The sequence below is a fragment of the Spinacia oleracea genome, chromosome 6, assembly GCF_020520425.1.
Source record: "Spinacia oleracea cultivar Varoflay chromosome 6, BTI_SOV_V1, whole genome shotgun sequence".
NCBI lineage: Eukaryota > Viridiplantae > Streptophyta > Magnoliopsida > Caryophyllales > Amaranthaceae > Spinacia > Spinacia oleracea.
In genome coordinates, this window is record NC_079492.1 from 120128033 (window position 1) to 120143556 (window position 15524).

At 36.0% G+C, this 15524-nt stretch overlaps 1 protein-coding gene across 6 annotated transcripts; it reads left to right on the top strand.

Moving 5' to 3' along the window:
* The first annotated feature begins 1533 nt into the window (after positions 1 to 1533).
* Positions 1534 to 15117, top strand: LOC110797633 (uncharacterized). Of its 6 annotated transcripts, XM_056830777.1 has the most exons (17): positions 1559 to 1713; positions 1841 to 2260; positions 2684 to 3090; positions 3414 to 3613; positions 4110 to 4328; positions 5132 to 5446; positions 6055 to 6213; positions 6293 to 6442; positions 9230 to 9433; positions 9544 to 9711; positions 9802 to 9843; positions 12033 to 12777; positions 13101 to 13244; positions 13385 to 13474; positions 14228 to 14359; positions 14447 to 14590; positions 14678 to 15117. In XM_056830777.1, exons 2-13 carry the CDS (start codon positions 1849 to 1851, stop codon positions 13101 to 13103), a joined length of 3024 nt encoding a protein of 1007 aa, XP_056686755.1. In that variant the 5' UTR covers positions 1559 to 1713; positions 1841 to 1848; the 3' UTR covers positions 13104 to 13244; positions 13385 to 13474; positions 14228 to 14359; positions 14447 to 14590; positions 14678 to 15117. The 6 variants fall into 6 exon arrangements, with proteins under 6 accessions (XP_056686757.1, XP_056686755.1, XP_021858427.2 ...); XM_056830779.1 differs by having other exon boundaries at positions 1534 to 1713; positions 14441 to 15117; XM_022002735.2 differs by having other exon boundaries at positions 1601 to 2260; positions 14441 to 14590.
* Positions 15118 to 15524: the final 407 nt, after the last annotated feature.

Consider the following 15524-nt stretch of genomic DNA (forward strand, 5'->3'; position numbering starts at 1 on the left):
GTTTCTGAAACTTGGAATGCTTGTTATGTCCAATCCCTCTAAACAGATGGTGTAAATCAACAGTAGATGCAGTAACACCTAGCCAAGTCTTAATCTCTTCTATGCACTGCTTGCTATAAGGGCAGGAGAAGAATAAGTGCTTGTGATCTTCATCATACAAACCACACATAAGACACAGAGCAGAACCACTAACCCCAAACCTGGCAAGATTTGCTGTTGTTTGGAGTCTTGCTTGCACAGCTAACCAACAAATGAATCTATGTTTAGGGATACTTAGTCTGTTCCACACCAATCTATCCCAATTAACCAATGGTCTATGGTCTACCAACTTCTCATACACTGCTTTAACTGAATACTGATTCATAGAACTGAAATCAGTCTGAGAATACACTTGTTTCAGACTTTCTTTGGTGTCACAAACCTTCCTCCAATACCAGCTAGCAGATGCAGTTGGGTGGTAATCCCACCATACCCCATCCTTAATATAAACTGAGTTCACCCATTTGATCCAAACATTATCCTGTTTAGAAGCAATTGCCCAGACATATTTCCCCATCATTGCAGTATTCCACTTGATAATATCTCTAAAGCCTAAACCACCTTCCTGCTTGCCACAACATGACTTCTCCCAAGAGATATTACTTGGTTTAGAACTATAAGCCTTACCACTCCATAAGAAAGATCTGCAAACCTTATTAATATCCTGCAAAACTTTCTTAGAAAGCACATATATTTGTGCCCAATACATGTGCAAGCTTAACAATACTTAAGATTAATTATTTTGTTTTAGTTAAGATTAATTTGGCTTTATTTAAGAGTAATTTCGTTTAGGTAAGATTAAATTTGTCTTAGTTAGTACTAAGTTTGTTTTAGTTAAGATTAAAAAAAGGCGAAGAATTATTTTGTTTTAGTTAAGATGAAATTTATTTTATTTAAAATTAATTTTGTGTTAGGTAAAATTAAATTTCCTTTTGTGAAGAATATTTTTTGTTAGTTAAGAATAATTTTGATTTAGTTAAGAATAACTTTTTCACTATGTTAGCCCTTATTGTGGGAAAAAAAAACACCTTCTCATATCTTAGAAATTTTTGATGTAGATAATTTGTCATTTCTACACAGAACTCCAACCACCAACAAGGCAACAACATCAACCAACTCCATAGACTCTAGAATTTTCTTGAAGGACAACATATTGGGGGTTAATATGTTTATTATGGTATAAAAATTCATTATTAGATCATTGATAATCGGATTGGTATATGACTTAATGTTATCTCCTTTAATTTTGGGTAAATTACAATTCAAGTGATTTTGGGTAAAATTTAGATTTTTTTAATAAAAAACTTGTCATTTCTACGCACAGAACTCCAACCACCAAGATATTCAGGTGGGTCAATAATCAATATGCTTATTACGATAAAAAAAAAAAAAGGAAAATATTGTCGGATCGGTTCATGTTTATCCCCATCAATTTCGGGTCAGATTACAATTTAAGTGATTTCGGGTAACGTTTTGGACCTCAAGCCAAATAATTCGATTCGGATTCTAGAATACCAGATGGTGAAACTTTTCTAATTTGGGTTTTACAAATACAGCGCCCCTTTCGTATACTTTCCCGCTGGTCGGTAGGTGCTCCGCCCTCCGCCCTCCGCCCTCCGCCTTCCGCCTTCCGCCTTCAATCTCCTATTCTCTCTCTTCCAAACTCCGTCGAAGGTGCAGGAGTTCATATCGCCTCCTTTTAGGGTTCAATTCAATTTTAGTGCTTCGCTGACGTTTGGATTTCCACCCCTAATAATTTCTATGATACTGAATTTGATTTTCGACTGAAACTTTTATTCAGGGTTTTCAATGGGCAGATATGATTTTGAAGAAGAATTGTCTGACAGTGACCCCGATGATGATTTCTTGCAACACGAGATTCAAGCGCTTTCCAAGGCGTGTATGCCGCCGCCGCCGCCTACTACTACCCCCACCTCAGACGGTGGTAGCACTGCCGCAGCCACTGTCAACCCCTCCACCGCCTACGACGACAAAGAATTTCCCGACGATGACGATGACGATGATGACTTAGAATTAGTTCGTAGTATAAAGGAGCAATATGGGTATGTAGGTGATATTAATCAACCATTGTCTTTGAAACCCCTTACTACTCTACCACCTGTTCTGTCTGATGATGACGAAGATGATTTCGAGACCCTCCGTGCTATTCAGAGGCGCTTTTCGCAGTATTGCGGTAGCAATGATGCTGGTGGTGATGCCGGTTAGTACCCTAATTACTTATACAATAAACTTATGTTGAAGTTTTCGTTGACTGCATACTTGCATTGTTGTTGTTTTGGTTATGCTCCACCCTTGATTTTCGAATGATTTGCTACTGCATTTTTTTCGATGCGATTAAAGGAATTGGTGGTATTATTACATTATTTACTAGATTTGTAATGGTCGGATTGACAATAATAGCTTATGCTTAATGCGTATTGGTTAAATTGTCAATATCCGCTAGTAGTTCATTTGACAATGTGGCTTGATTGGGCTTGAATTTTCATGCTGCTGTAATTGAGTTGTGAACAGATTTAATTTACAATCAATGTGATATCCAACTTGCTTTATAGTAATTACGTACTGAATTTGTCATTACTGCTCATCAGAGGATTATTGATTGATTGGACGATCAATGTTTTAGATGTAACAAAAAACAAGGATGATACCTGTGTCGACGAGTCACTCCAAAATGATGCCGTTGACACGTCTTTGGGTAGTGAACTCTTGGATGTACATGGAGATGATTTTGGACGTGACACTTATGATGCTGCTGAGAATGTGGAGAATGTGGAGAATTCTAGTTTCCCTTCGTCTGCACAAACATTTATGGAAGCCATAAAGAAAAACAGGTCCTGTCAGAAATTTTTACGAAACAAGATGCTTCATGTTGAGGCAAGGATGGAAGAAATCAAGGAGCTTCAAAAGCGCCTGAAAACACTTCGAGACTTCCAGGTGCAGTGCAAGAAGAAAATAGGCCGAGCATTATCTCAAAAGCAGGATGCTCGAGTTCAGCTAATTTCAGTGCCAAAGCAGAGAGCTAATAAAAAGGTTTTGTCTCTACTCCCAGTTGTTTTATATCAATGCAATTAAATAAAAGCTATTTTACCTTGTCAAATGTTTTCACCTAATCTTCACTATTGACGGTCATTATATTTGCTTGTGTTTGGACTTTGGAGGGAAGGAGTGAACTTATTAGCCCCATTACTTGTAACAGGAAACTGTTATAATATGAGTTGATACGTTGTAGTTGCTTCACATTTGACCTGATTATTTACTGTACTGAGACATTCCTTTGAATCACAAAGACATACTGTACTTTTTAATTGTTCTGCATTAGTTTATTTCCACTGACTGACAACTATTTCACACAGGGTTCTGAGAAAAATGTTTCTGCAATGAATTATGGGCCACTGGAAAACTCCCATGTTGCTTTGTACAAGACCGCTATGAAAGATTTTCCATTGTCATTTCGACGGGAGAAATGGTCAAAGGTTGAAAACCAAAGTCTTAAGAAAGAAATTATAAAGCAGTTTCAGGAAAGAGTGTTCGATAAATCTGCAGATGTAATAAGGTATATGATTTTCTTGCTTACATGTGACTTTTAACATTCATATAAGCCAGTTATTTTTATCTTTGAGCAAATAATACTTGTAAGATGAGTTTTCTTTGTTAGTGTAAATTGTCTTTAAGAATAATGTATGTCATATCGTTATAAATATTCTGAGGATCTGAAAAAAATTCCTTGTTTCCTATATTTATTTACTTGCTGTTCCCAAACTATAATATCTTTGTTTGTGAAAAGCTTTTAAATCTTGTATGTTCACCCTTCGGGAGCTAATCCTTTTGCCTTTACAGAGAAAAAGAAAAGGAAGAAAAGACACTCTGCTTATTGGTTTATGCCTTATCACTTTTGTTTGAATGGAAAACTCTAAATGCAAATGTGTTCTGGAATACTTATTTTCTGCTGTACAGTCTCATTTTCTCTTACTGCATTTCTTCTTTGGGGTATACTTCATATTCTGTAATTGGTTTATCGTAGCTCTGATCACCGATGTATATTGTTCCAGTGCTCTTGAAGAACCTGGCTTTGATAATGGAGTGGATGGCATGATATCATCAATCACGAATCTCGACATTACTCCGGAAATTATCCAAGACTTCTTAGGGAAGGTAGACTGGAATAAATTGGCTTCTAGGTTAGAAGAAGAAAGGTTTCCTCGTCGCCTTACAGCAGAATGTGAAGAAGAAAGGGTCCCTCGTCGCCTTGCAGCAGAATGTGAGGCAAGGTGAGTGCTTTAGGCTTTAACTCATGTTCACATAACCGCTTATGACAACCTTTAAGTTACCTTTTCACAGTAAGTTGACTAAAAACCGCTCTTAAATCGAGTTTGTATTAAAAAAAAAAACCAACTCTTTAAGTGGAATTTTAGTTATGAAACCAGTCTTTTGTGACAACTACTTAGAAAAAGGGTGAACAATGCAAACAAAGAGTTACTAGCTTGTTTTAAAAACTACCATCTCATTTTGTGGTGATTTTTTTGTTTAATTTTCAGTTTTAATTAGGCCATCACCTGTTCAGTGAATTAAATTTTCTTACTTTCTTCAAATGATAAGAAGGCTAGTCTGTAGTTTTTTCTTCCTTAATTATGAATGAGAAAAACGGAGTGTAAAAGGGAAATCACGGTTTTTTTTTGTATAGAAACTTTGGTTTAGACAGTTTAGGGTTTTGGTTTTATCTTCTATCCACATGTATTTCTCGCAGCAGCTTTTTGTTGCGGAAGGAAAAGTTTTAGTTAATGAAATTTCTAGTGAATTAGATGGTTCTGATGTGGCAAACCTTAAACATGCTTTACCAGCCACATCACCAAAATATTTTACAAATTAGGTTTATGTTACAATTTTTACAGTTTATGGTATCTGAACCACACTCTAAAAATTGAGTACTTGAATAATATTCCACTATTTTCGAGGGCACTTGTTTGAAAACTTTCTAAAATGTGAAGTTGAAGGCTTAATGCTCTGTTGTTGCATGCAGTCACTTGTATTGTATTATGGCAATGGTTGATTATTTGCTGATTAAAACATGCAGGTGGTTAAATTCGGAAAACTGCTTGATCAACCGGGACAACTGGACATCAAATGAGGACAAACATCTTTTGCTTCTCATTCAAAAGAATGGAATCCATAATTGGAGTTATATTGCTCAAAAATTGGAGACTAATAGGACTCCATTTCAGTGCTTGGCACGTTATCAGAGGAGTCTTAACGCGAGCATATTGAAAAGAGAATGGACAGAGGATGAAGATGCTCAACTGCGTTCCGCTGTGGAGTCTTTTGGGGAGAGTAATTGGCAAGCTGTTGCTTCAGTATTAGAAGGACGTACAGGTACCCAATGTTCTAACAGGTCAGTAAACATAAACAATTTAAGGCTAAGTCTGTACTTTCCCCCATATGCTAGAATGACTCTAGATTGCTGTAGTATAATGTCAAGTTCACATGTTCTATATGTATCCCATGAAAAAAGAATACAATCTTTTCTATGTGTAGCGAGATCAGTTTCATCTGACTATCAGGTGGAAGCAGAGAAATGCTTTAGGCTGTCGCTGTTGATCAATTGCTTATGCTCAATACATTCAAGAATGTAACCTGATGAACATCTTGTATTGATTTTATATGCTTAAGATATGTAAACAGACATAGAGCTAGATCTATTATCTGGTATGCTTACATTATAAGAAGGGCCATGCAATATGTCGTGTTTGGCTTTGGGTATTGGCTATACATGATATGAGAGGTAAATCAGTTCTGAAGCATTTGTCCTTGTCTTTATGCATTCAACCTCATTCCATTCGGTTCAATTTTTTTTCTTTTTTTCTTCCATTTAGAGCGTAAGAACCTTCTTGCGATGACATATTTTTGGGACCCATTACAGTGCTGTCTTATTTCTTATGAATCCAATGGTGAAACGGAAAAGCTGGTGGATTTGATATTCGTTCCATTTTCTAAAATTAGGTGGAACAAAACCTTACTTCCCGCGAGACAAAAGGTGGGGAAGTGGAGTATTAATGAAGATAAACGCTTAAGAGTTGCTGTCACTCTTTTTGGTCACAAAAGCTGGCATAGAATAGCCCAGTTTGTGCCTGGAAGAACCCAAGCACAGTGTAGAGAAAGGTAAAAAAAAAATTGTCTTTGAGCTGGTTTTTGTTTGAAATTATTCTGACTAATGTTTATATGAATTTTCTTCTTGTAGATGGGTTAATGTTCTAGATCCATGTTTGAACCGAGGTCAATGGACTGAAGAAGATGATATGAAGTTAAAAGCAGCAATAGCAGAACATGGATACTGCTGGTCCAAAGTTGCTGTCTGTATTCCTTTACGAACAGATAACCAGTGCCGTAGGTATGAATGTATGATTGTGAATAAAAATCATTTCTTCCAGACTTTTGCTATTTGGAAATACAAAAGGTCTTGCACGCACAAGGTGTACAATAGGATACCTTTTACCCAGTTTTTTACAACTTTTACCTAGTTTTTTGCAACTTTTAATATGTTTTGATTAACTTTTATATTATGAAAAAAAAGTTGATAGATAATCATTTTAAAGGGTTAAATGATTAATTTTATACATGATTAGTGAATTTGAAAAAATAATTTTTATTAAAATGAAAAGTTTTATCACTGAAGAATAGACGACTTCTGCATATATAAGGTTAACTTTTAATCATTATGAGTTAACTTTTACTCCGGTGTACAATATTTATTGTACACCACTTGTAAATAAGAATTTGTGTTGGCAATATATATTGCAGTCATCGACGTTTTATATTTAAGAACATGTTCAATTTAGCTACTTAAGAAGTTCTTAAAATTTGAACAATGCAAAGCTGACTAGACTTGATGCCTTGATGGTATTTAGCTTTGGAAGGTCACTTGTTCTTAGCTCATTGTAGTCTCTAACAAAGAGATTCCATGTCTCCAATTCTCCATCTTTTATTCTTTCTTGTTTCAATTTCAACACCAATCTGTCTCCCACAAACTGATTTTTTCTATTTACTTTCCTGTCTAATCACTGTTGCATCTGCACGATGTTTTCCTTCTCTCCATATTCGTCAACAAATAAAAACTTTCCAATAGGTTCGTTCTCCATCCTGACGATCGTTTACTTTTGCAACACAAATTTTATGTAGCTGGAAGGAAAATCCAAATTCACTCTTTTGTACATCAAATAACTTAGTAAACATCCCAAACCAAGCTTAGGCTCTGTTCTGTTCGACTTATTTTGACTTATTTCAGACAAAATAAGTTCAGATAAGTTCAGACAATATAAGTTCGGCAAAAATAAAAATTTTCAGACATTTCCCACACACAAATAAGTTTATTTCCGACAAAATAAGTTTTTTTTAGATAAAATAAGTTCATATAAGTTTAGTTAAGTTCAGATAAGATAAGTTCAGTCAAAATAAGTCCAATAGAACAGAGCCTTAGAGTATTTACATAACCATAAAGACAACCATAGGTGGTGCTGGACGCGGTTGGGTTGTTAAGTTGTCTGTGAGGGGGAATAGATTGTTGGTAAGTTGTTGTTATTTGTATCTGCGTATGCGGCAAGTGAATATCGAACTTGTGGATGTGGTCCATGGAGCACATTGTCTCTGAAGCAATTATTAGTGTAGTGCATGTTCTCCGAAGCCATTATGCAGCACAAGCTTCTTATTTTCCAATTCATATGTACATGCAAAATTCTAGCTTAAGACGGGTGTTTACATCAAATGTATCATAGTCACCCTTTTTTTATTTTAAAAGCATTCCTTGTGCGCAAAGATCATGTTTAAAAGTCGCTCAGCTAAAAGTGTACGTGTTTTTTTACCATACACCATCTTAAGCTTTACCCTACCTTCTTCATTGGTATGAGGAGGGGTTTAGATTCCAAGGCATGGGTGGGCCAACATGAGGATTACGTTATGAAGTTTGGCATTATAAGCTAACGAAGGAGTTTATACTTTATAGTAAGGTTTCAGAAAATTATCGCATTAACCTAGCAATTCTTGCATCTTATCTGGTGTGTTCTGATAAGGTAGGCATGGATTTAGATCTCAGATGTGGTAGTGATTACATAACAGTCCCATAACACTTCCACAGGTAATGTGGTAGGGGATGTCTCGGCTTATACGGTTATACCACAGTCATTTGGTGAAAAAACTTTAAAATGTAGTCTCTATGTAGTGACGTGGACAGGATTTTATACCATGGTAGTAGGCTAGTGGGGATGATTGGGTGAGTGACAAAGAAAGCTTTGGTAAATGGTAATAAAGTCCTCTGAAATGTAGTTGATTCTGTTGTGACGATGCAGACACACAAACTTCAAGCTAGTATTGTTTTGATAACGTGGTCAGGTTGACTAAGGCTTTGTTCTTCTCAACTTGTTACAAAAGTTACAGTAAAGTTAAGTTCAGTGAAAATAAACTTAAGTAAAAATAAGTTCAATTTAGCAAAAACTAGATAATACAGTCATGCTCGTTATTTTAACTGAAATTGGGCTAAAGTTGAATAAAATATTTCATCAATAAAAATCAAAGTTAATTAAACTGAAATTTCTGTGTCAGTCGTTTTAAAAATGAGAATTAGAAAACCAAACTATAATTTACAATGAGCCAATGGAGAATTATACGACGTGATCTGTAATAGAAAAAACAATTTATTTTGTTTTGGAAAAAAGGTTAATCAGATGGACATGACAATCTTGTACGGTTGTAATTCAATAGAAAAAAAAATGCCGTAAACTTGTGCGTTATCCAAGAATAGTAAAAGAAATAAATTATTTTCCAAAAGGATGAAGTGAAATGTTCTTGACAACCTTTACTTATTGGTAAGCGAATTATGCATTTACCAAGGGTATTGCATTAAATGTTAAATATATATATATAAATAGAAGTCATGAACTTAGGCGGGAAAATAGGATAACTTTGGGAGGGAAAATTACTTTATTGGAGTCCGCTTTAGTAATAGTATATAGCTAGGTTCAGTTTAGCAAAAGTAAGACAAGTTCAGCAAAATGAAGTTAAACGAATCAAATAAATGATTTCTAAAATAAAGCTCATTGGTTTACAAATGTCGTGTCAATATTGTTTCTGTGGTAATACATTTACTGTATTCGTTCTGATTTAATTTCTGGTTTGATTGTATCAGGAGATGGAAGAGGTTGTTTCCAAATGAAGTTCTGCTGCTCAAAGCTGCTAAAGATATAAAGAAGGCTGCTCTTATATCAAATTTTGTGGATAGGGAGTCAGAGCGTCCTACCCTTGGGGCGGATGACTTTGTTCCATTGAGGATTACAGACTCAGCTAATAACCATGAAAAAGAAAATGTTCCCCAAGCACGAAATAAGTCTAGGTATGGTTTATATATGCTGGTTTTCAAGAAAATTAACTACTGGTCTAAATGCTTTGTTGATTTTATTGACACCTGTTGCTGCGATTTGATTAATGAGTCTGTTGTTTTAGATCAAGAAAGCGTAAAAGATGTGATGGATCAACTGGCTTGGATGATAAACGTAGCAAGAGTGGGTATGATGCCCTTGAAAATAAGAAGAGAAAGGCAATTAGATCTGGTTCCAAGACGGTGAAACAGACAGGAAATCGTAATCTTTCAACAGAATCCAAGAAGTCGTGGTATGATGTTTGAGTAGTAGCATTTATTAATTACGTCTCATTGTACTAACAGAGCTCTTATGATCTTCACTGATTTCAACCTTCTTGCAGTGAAAGCACAGAATCAAACGAGAACAGAGAGTTGGAGACCTGGTAAGTTTTTATGTTTATCTGTTTCCTGTTCTTTCTCCCTTATTCTGACTTGATAAGGATTAGTCCATAATCTGAATTGAGTAGCCCCTAATCTCCGAACACTTGATAAGGTAAAGAGAGGCCAAGCCCCTAAACAAAACAAAATAATCAAAAGCTAGAAGAAGAAGGTACAGCTAAATACAACGGAAAATAAAAGGAAAAAAAATCCCCAAAGCAACTGATTGTAATGGGCGTTAGTTGTTTGCTTTTGAGGTAGCTGCAGCCTGCTTGAGTAACAAGTGCCAGGGTGTGGTTAGGCCATAAATTGAAAATGGCCTAGGATATTGAAATTACCTTTCTCTTTGTTAAGTAAACTGAAACAAATTTGTACGGAGTACAGAGATACATCCATATTTCTCCGTATTATACACACGTGCACAACTGCACATATATATATATATATATATATATCAATACCAATGTTACATTGTACGTCATATGGGAATGGTAACACACAATGATATATGTTGCTACTATGAATCAGGCATGATATGTTATGCATATTTTTTTTTTTTTTTGAAAGGATATGTTATGCATATACTCTCTCTGTCCATAATTAATTGTCGGGTTGATAGTGTTAATTGAATTGGTACTTTTTTAAATTTTTATTTTGAACTAGTGTAATTTGCACTAGTACTTTGAAAACTAAATCCTGACAGATGCATAATATATAACTGTGAATCTATGATTAATTACGTATGTCTGTTCACGTGTGTATTTGTGGGTGTTTGCAATCTTTGCATGCATAATGTATCTATTTCTTTTCAAGATGTACTATTTTTTGTATGTGCTGGAGCTTTTCATTGTTTTTCTGTTACTTAAACTGATGGATAAAACTTAGGATAGAACAGAAAGAGGGAGCAAACCATTTTAAATAGTGAGTTGAAATTTTAGAGAGAACTGAATGGCCTACCTGGCCATGTGATTATCTTGACAGAGGCCCTTGTTCCATAGAGAGTTTGATAACACTTGGCCCATAAAACTAAAAGCCATTATTTTGCTCTTTACTTTGTACTTATAATGGGTAACCCATAAGTTTACTGGTTATCTCTCTCAGGATAACATGCACTAGAGCTAGGAATATGCTCCAGTTGGACATTCGTTACCTAGGCGACCAACCCCGACCTCCTCCTCTTCCTTTCCGTCTCTCTCTCATATATATGTTTCTTCTATTTCACTAAAATTGCAACTCTTGCAATTTGCGCATTGGAGAGCAGAGAATGCAAGTGAGTTGCTAACCCCTGTGATTATACAAAAAGTAAGAATACATTTTAAGGAATATAGAGAGGGGGGAGAGAGAAAGAGTGGGCTAAATATGCAACTATGAATAAACTACTCCCTCCGTTCTTGAATGTTAGTCTTTTTTTCGTATTGAGTTAGTTAGTCCCTTTTGAAATCTTTCCTTATTTGTCTAACATTTATCTCCATTATATCCTCATAAATATTCAAATAGGTAAGTTGTTAAAGTTACCAAAAAGGGAAATGATGCAATTTTTTTGAAACACTCCAAGGTAGCAAGTGTTGCAATTTTAGTGAAACCGATGAAGTATATAACATGCGGAGCTTGATTTCCATGACCTAGACGACCAAAAACCCCTTTGCTTTGTCCTTCTCTATCGATACTTCAAGTGCAGATTTTGGGTTTCAATCTAAATCCTAATCATGAAATGTCCTTTGACTATATAGCATGATGGTTAATTTGGCGAATTTCAGTAAAAAAAACAAGGAATTTTTTGCCACCAGGTATAATGAACGGGGTCATGATTGTTTCGGATTTGAGTCATGTTATGTTTGACCCATATTTCATTGCCGGTAATCTGGATAGGGGTGAAAGGACAACCCAGGCAGTGCTGGTATGTGTGTGCACGCAAACAAGCATGCACGTTTGTACAAAAAAAAAGATTGTGTTTTTGTCATGGTTTGTGTAATTGTGTTTGTATGTTTATATAGTACACATGCACACGAGCACATGATTGTTCAAAAATACATGTATGTGTCTATGTCATAGTTTGTGACTGTGTGTATGTATGTTTATGTAGTTCTCGGCAATGTTGAGATACTAGAATCTGTGGATTAAATTTTGGTCGTGTGCATTAGTTTTGCTTCCATATTATTTACACTTTATTCATGTTTATCGCACTGATGTGTAGGGACGAGCCAATCAGAGTCAGATCGAGAAGGCCTCGAAGAGTTAGACTGAAGGAGATTCCTGCTATTAGTCATAGTGGTGTGTCTCAGGCTGCTGGCGTACCTGATACTACTATGAATATGACTACCCTCGTGCATTGCGCAAATCATGGTAATATTCTGGATGTGCTTCATGGTCAGTCCACTTCTGATTCACAGTTAAGGATACCTGAAGAAACGGTAAAAGGGTCGAACATAATTACTTATAAGAGGAAAAAAAGGTCCTCTAAACTGCCACCAGGAAGGAATGTTTCAGCTGATACTACTCTTGTGGACAACTGTGAGGCAATGGAGTTCCAATCACGTAATGATGGCAAAGAGACCCATTTCATGGATGCAGCTGGCTCAAATAAGGAGAGTTCTGTAAAGCGTCAGAATAGAAGCAGATTGCATCTTGATCAATCCGTGGAATGGGAAGATTTACCCTTAGTGACTATGATAAATAATAAAAGGTCCTCTAAATTGCAACCAAGGAGGAGTTTCTTGACTAAGACTACTCTTGGGGATAGCAACTGTGGGGAGATGGAGTTGAGAACATGTAATGATGGCAATGAGGCGCATTCTATGGATGCAGCTGTGTCAAGTAAGGAGAATAATGTAAAGCAGCAGAAGAAAAGCAGATTGCATCGCAATCAATCCGTAGAATGGGAAGATTTACCCTTGGCAGTCCTCCGTAGAAAAACTGTTACTCGTATACAGAAGAGAATTGTGAGCTTCTAAACCTCCTATACATGCTTCAGACGACGCTTGAATATTCTGTCACTTTGAATTGTTTCTTATTTAAGCTTAGTATATCATGCTTCCAGTAACTAAAGAGTTTTTCACCATCCTGGAAGGGACATTTTGACTGGTCAAACTTTTAAAGTGCATTGGATCCTGGGATTAGCATGATAAAATAAGTGTGAATTGTGACTGGTATAAATAATTCGGAAATGGTGTCTTTGATTGTATATAACATATCTAAGTAGTAGAATTCACTGCATAATCAATGTTTGTGATCTCCTTTTCTCCCATGGCCCATGGGTATGCAGTAATTTCTTGAACAGGATATGTTTTACCAAGTCTTGGAGAAGACAACAAGCTGTGGACAAGGGAAGCCAAGTAAGAAGGGAGGTAGTTGATTGCCTAGATGAATTTGCTGGCTTATGGTGTACAGAAGGTTGGAGTAAGCATCGGTAGGTTTATCATCCTGTACTGCATTACATGCCTAGAATGCTGATTCCCGAGGCCTGACCTTGGTTGAAAAGGCATTCGTGGTATACGAGTCTATAGAGACAAATCTGTTTAATGAAGTATTGCTTTTGATGTGGTTCAGTGGCTAGTTTTCAGCATGAGGTGGAGATGCACAAAATTGTTTGCAAACAGCCCTTAGACCTGGTTTGGAGATGAGCTGTTATATTTTTGGGTTGGTATAGAAATTATCTTACGTTTCTATTGTTATTTATGCTAATCTTTTACTCCGTTTTTTATTTTTTGCATTTAAGTAGGGGTCGTGGGTGATCAATGTGAGCTATTCTAACCTAAATTTAATTGTTTAGTTAAAGACTTCTTAAATTTTTGGTTTGGATTATCATGGAAACAAAAGCAACCTTTGGTATATATATGGAATAATTATTTGTATAGGTTGTGATGTGATAGTCTGTGTGGAAGTGGTCAGATAGATCATGGGCCTCTTATTAGGTGCTTTTGGATAATCGTGATAGTGAATGTATGGAAATAGAGCATATATGTGGGCTTCATATAGTTTTGCTGAATTGTTGCTGCAAGTCTGGTTGAGTATCCTGGTGACCTGGTCTTATTTAGGAAGTCTTGTTTTATTTATAATTCTCGTTATTTTTATTTTAGGGAATATTCTAGGATGGTATTAAGGTTATTATTTTTGGCCATGTGAATTAACTTCATTTTGAGAGAATACGATATAAAGTTGAGATTAGATCAAGATCAAACTTAGATCAAGCTGGGCTGAGTATATACTTTTGGCCTTAGTAAGAAGAGATTCTTGTCAAGAGTCCGAATAGATTATTAATATGAGTTCTAGCCTTCTAGGGTTGTCTCCTGAGGTCAAACTTAGAAGTCGGTTCATCTTGTATGCACATTGTGAGTTTGTAACGTCTTCATTTTATTTCGATATATGTTTCACTTTCATATGTTTCTGCAGATTCAGTTCCCTTGGTTGAGGTGAAAGAATACATTCAACAATTGAATTACTTATCCCTGTAGATCGGGTTTCTGGACACTATCCACGCTTCAACTGTTGTTTTGACCACATCAACAGATCTGCTGAGGACAGGTGAAGACGTTGGGTTATTAAGCTTTCCAACTGAAGTATCACAAATTGGCTCGAAAAGTGCTGACGGTTTAAGTTGTTCAGGAACAGGACTGAGATGATGATCGTTTTCCCCAATGGACACGTACATAAACAAGAGTTTATTGTACTCTGTTTATTTGTGTAACTTTCAACCTTGAGGAGCATAACACAATAATGACGTCACGATCAGGGAATTCTCACCGAAGCAGGGAGGTCAGTTATTTCGAAGAATAATACTAAAGCTAGGGAAGAACTTGTCTACAGGATTTCTGATAGCAAAGCCCATGTTTTGATCTATAGGGAATGCAGCAGATATGATTCAATGTTTCTGTAGGTAGACGGAGCATAGAAAAGGGAAAAAGAAAAAAGAAAAAAGAAAAAATAACATGATTGGGAAGCCAGATCGAGCTGGGTTGAGTGATTAGCTTGAAAAAAAGGATAGGCCTCTTTGAAGTCAAGGAAGTTAGCGAGAGTAGTGTTCACTGTTGAGGATGGACAGCATTGAAGACTAGAGCGAGCAAACCGGGCTCTGAAGTTAAAATTGTCGTCGGATCAATAAAATCAAGTGATGTTTTACCTTGCAATTTTTATTTGCTTGAAAATGAGTTAAAAAAAATTAGAACAAAAATTTAATTAAAAGGAGTTAGTTGAAGCAGCACAAAAACTTCGTAACCAAGTGCACTTTTGATGACATAACTTCATTGATTTCTGAGTCATCACCTAGAAGATAGAAGATATAACTTCATCTCTTACAAAAGTCACCTATCCTGAACCTCTTTGATTTCCCACTTTATAGTAGCTTCACTTGCCATATATGGATTTAAACTTGATAAAGCTTGATTTTAATCAAATAATCTCTGATTTGCAGCTGAATTGGACAAATAAAACTTGAATAAGCTCGATTTTATGGAGGAATTCATAAAATCCTGCGATTTTTACGGAGGAGCTTCATCGCCTTTGTTTGATGGAGCGAAAGGAACAAAATGAGGGAGGAGAGAAAATATGAGATTGCTGTAGGATTTTAATTATTTGCGGGTGGGTGATGGACAGGTTCAAGTTTTCTGTCATAAAACTCAAATCACAAAAACGACGGGATTTGGGCCCTGTCGTATAACCCATCACAATAACGACGGGATTTAGACCTGTC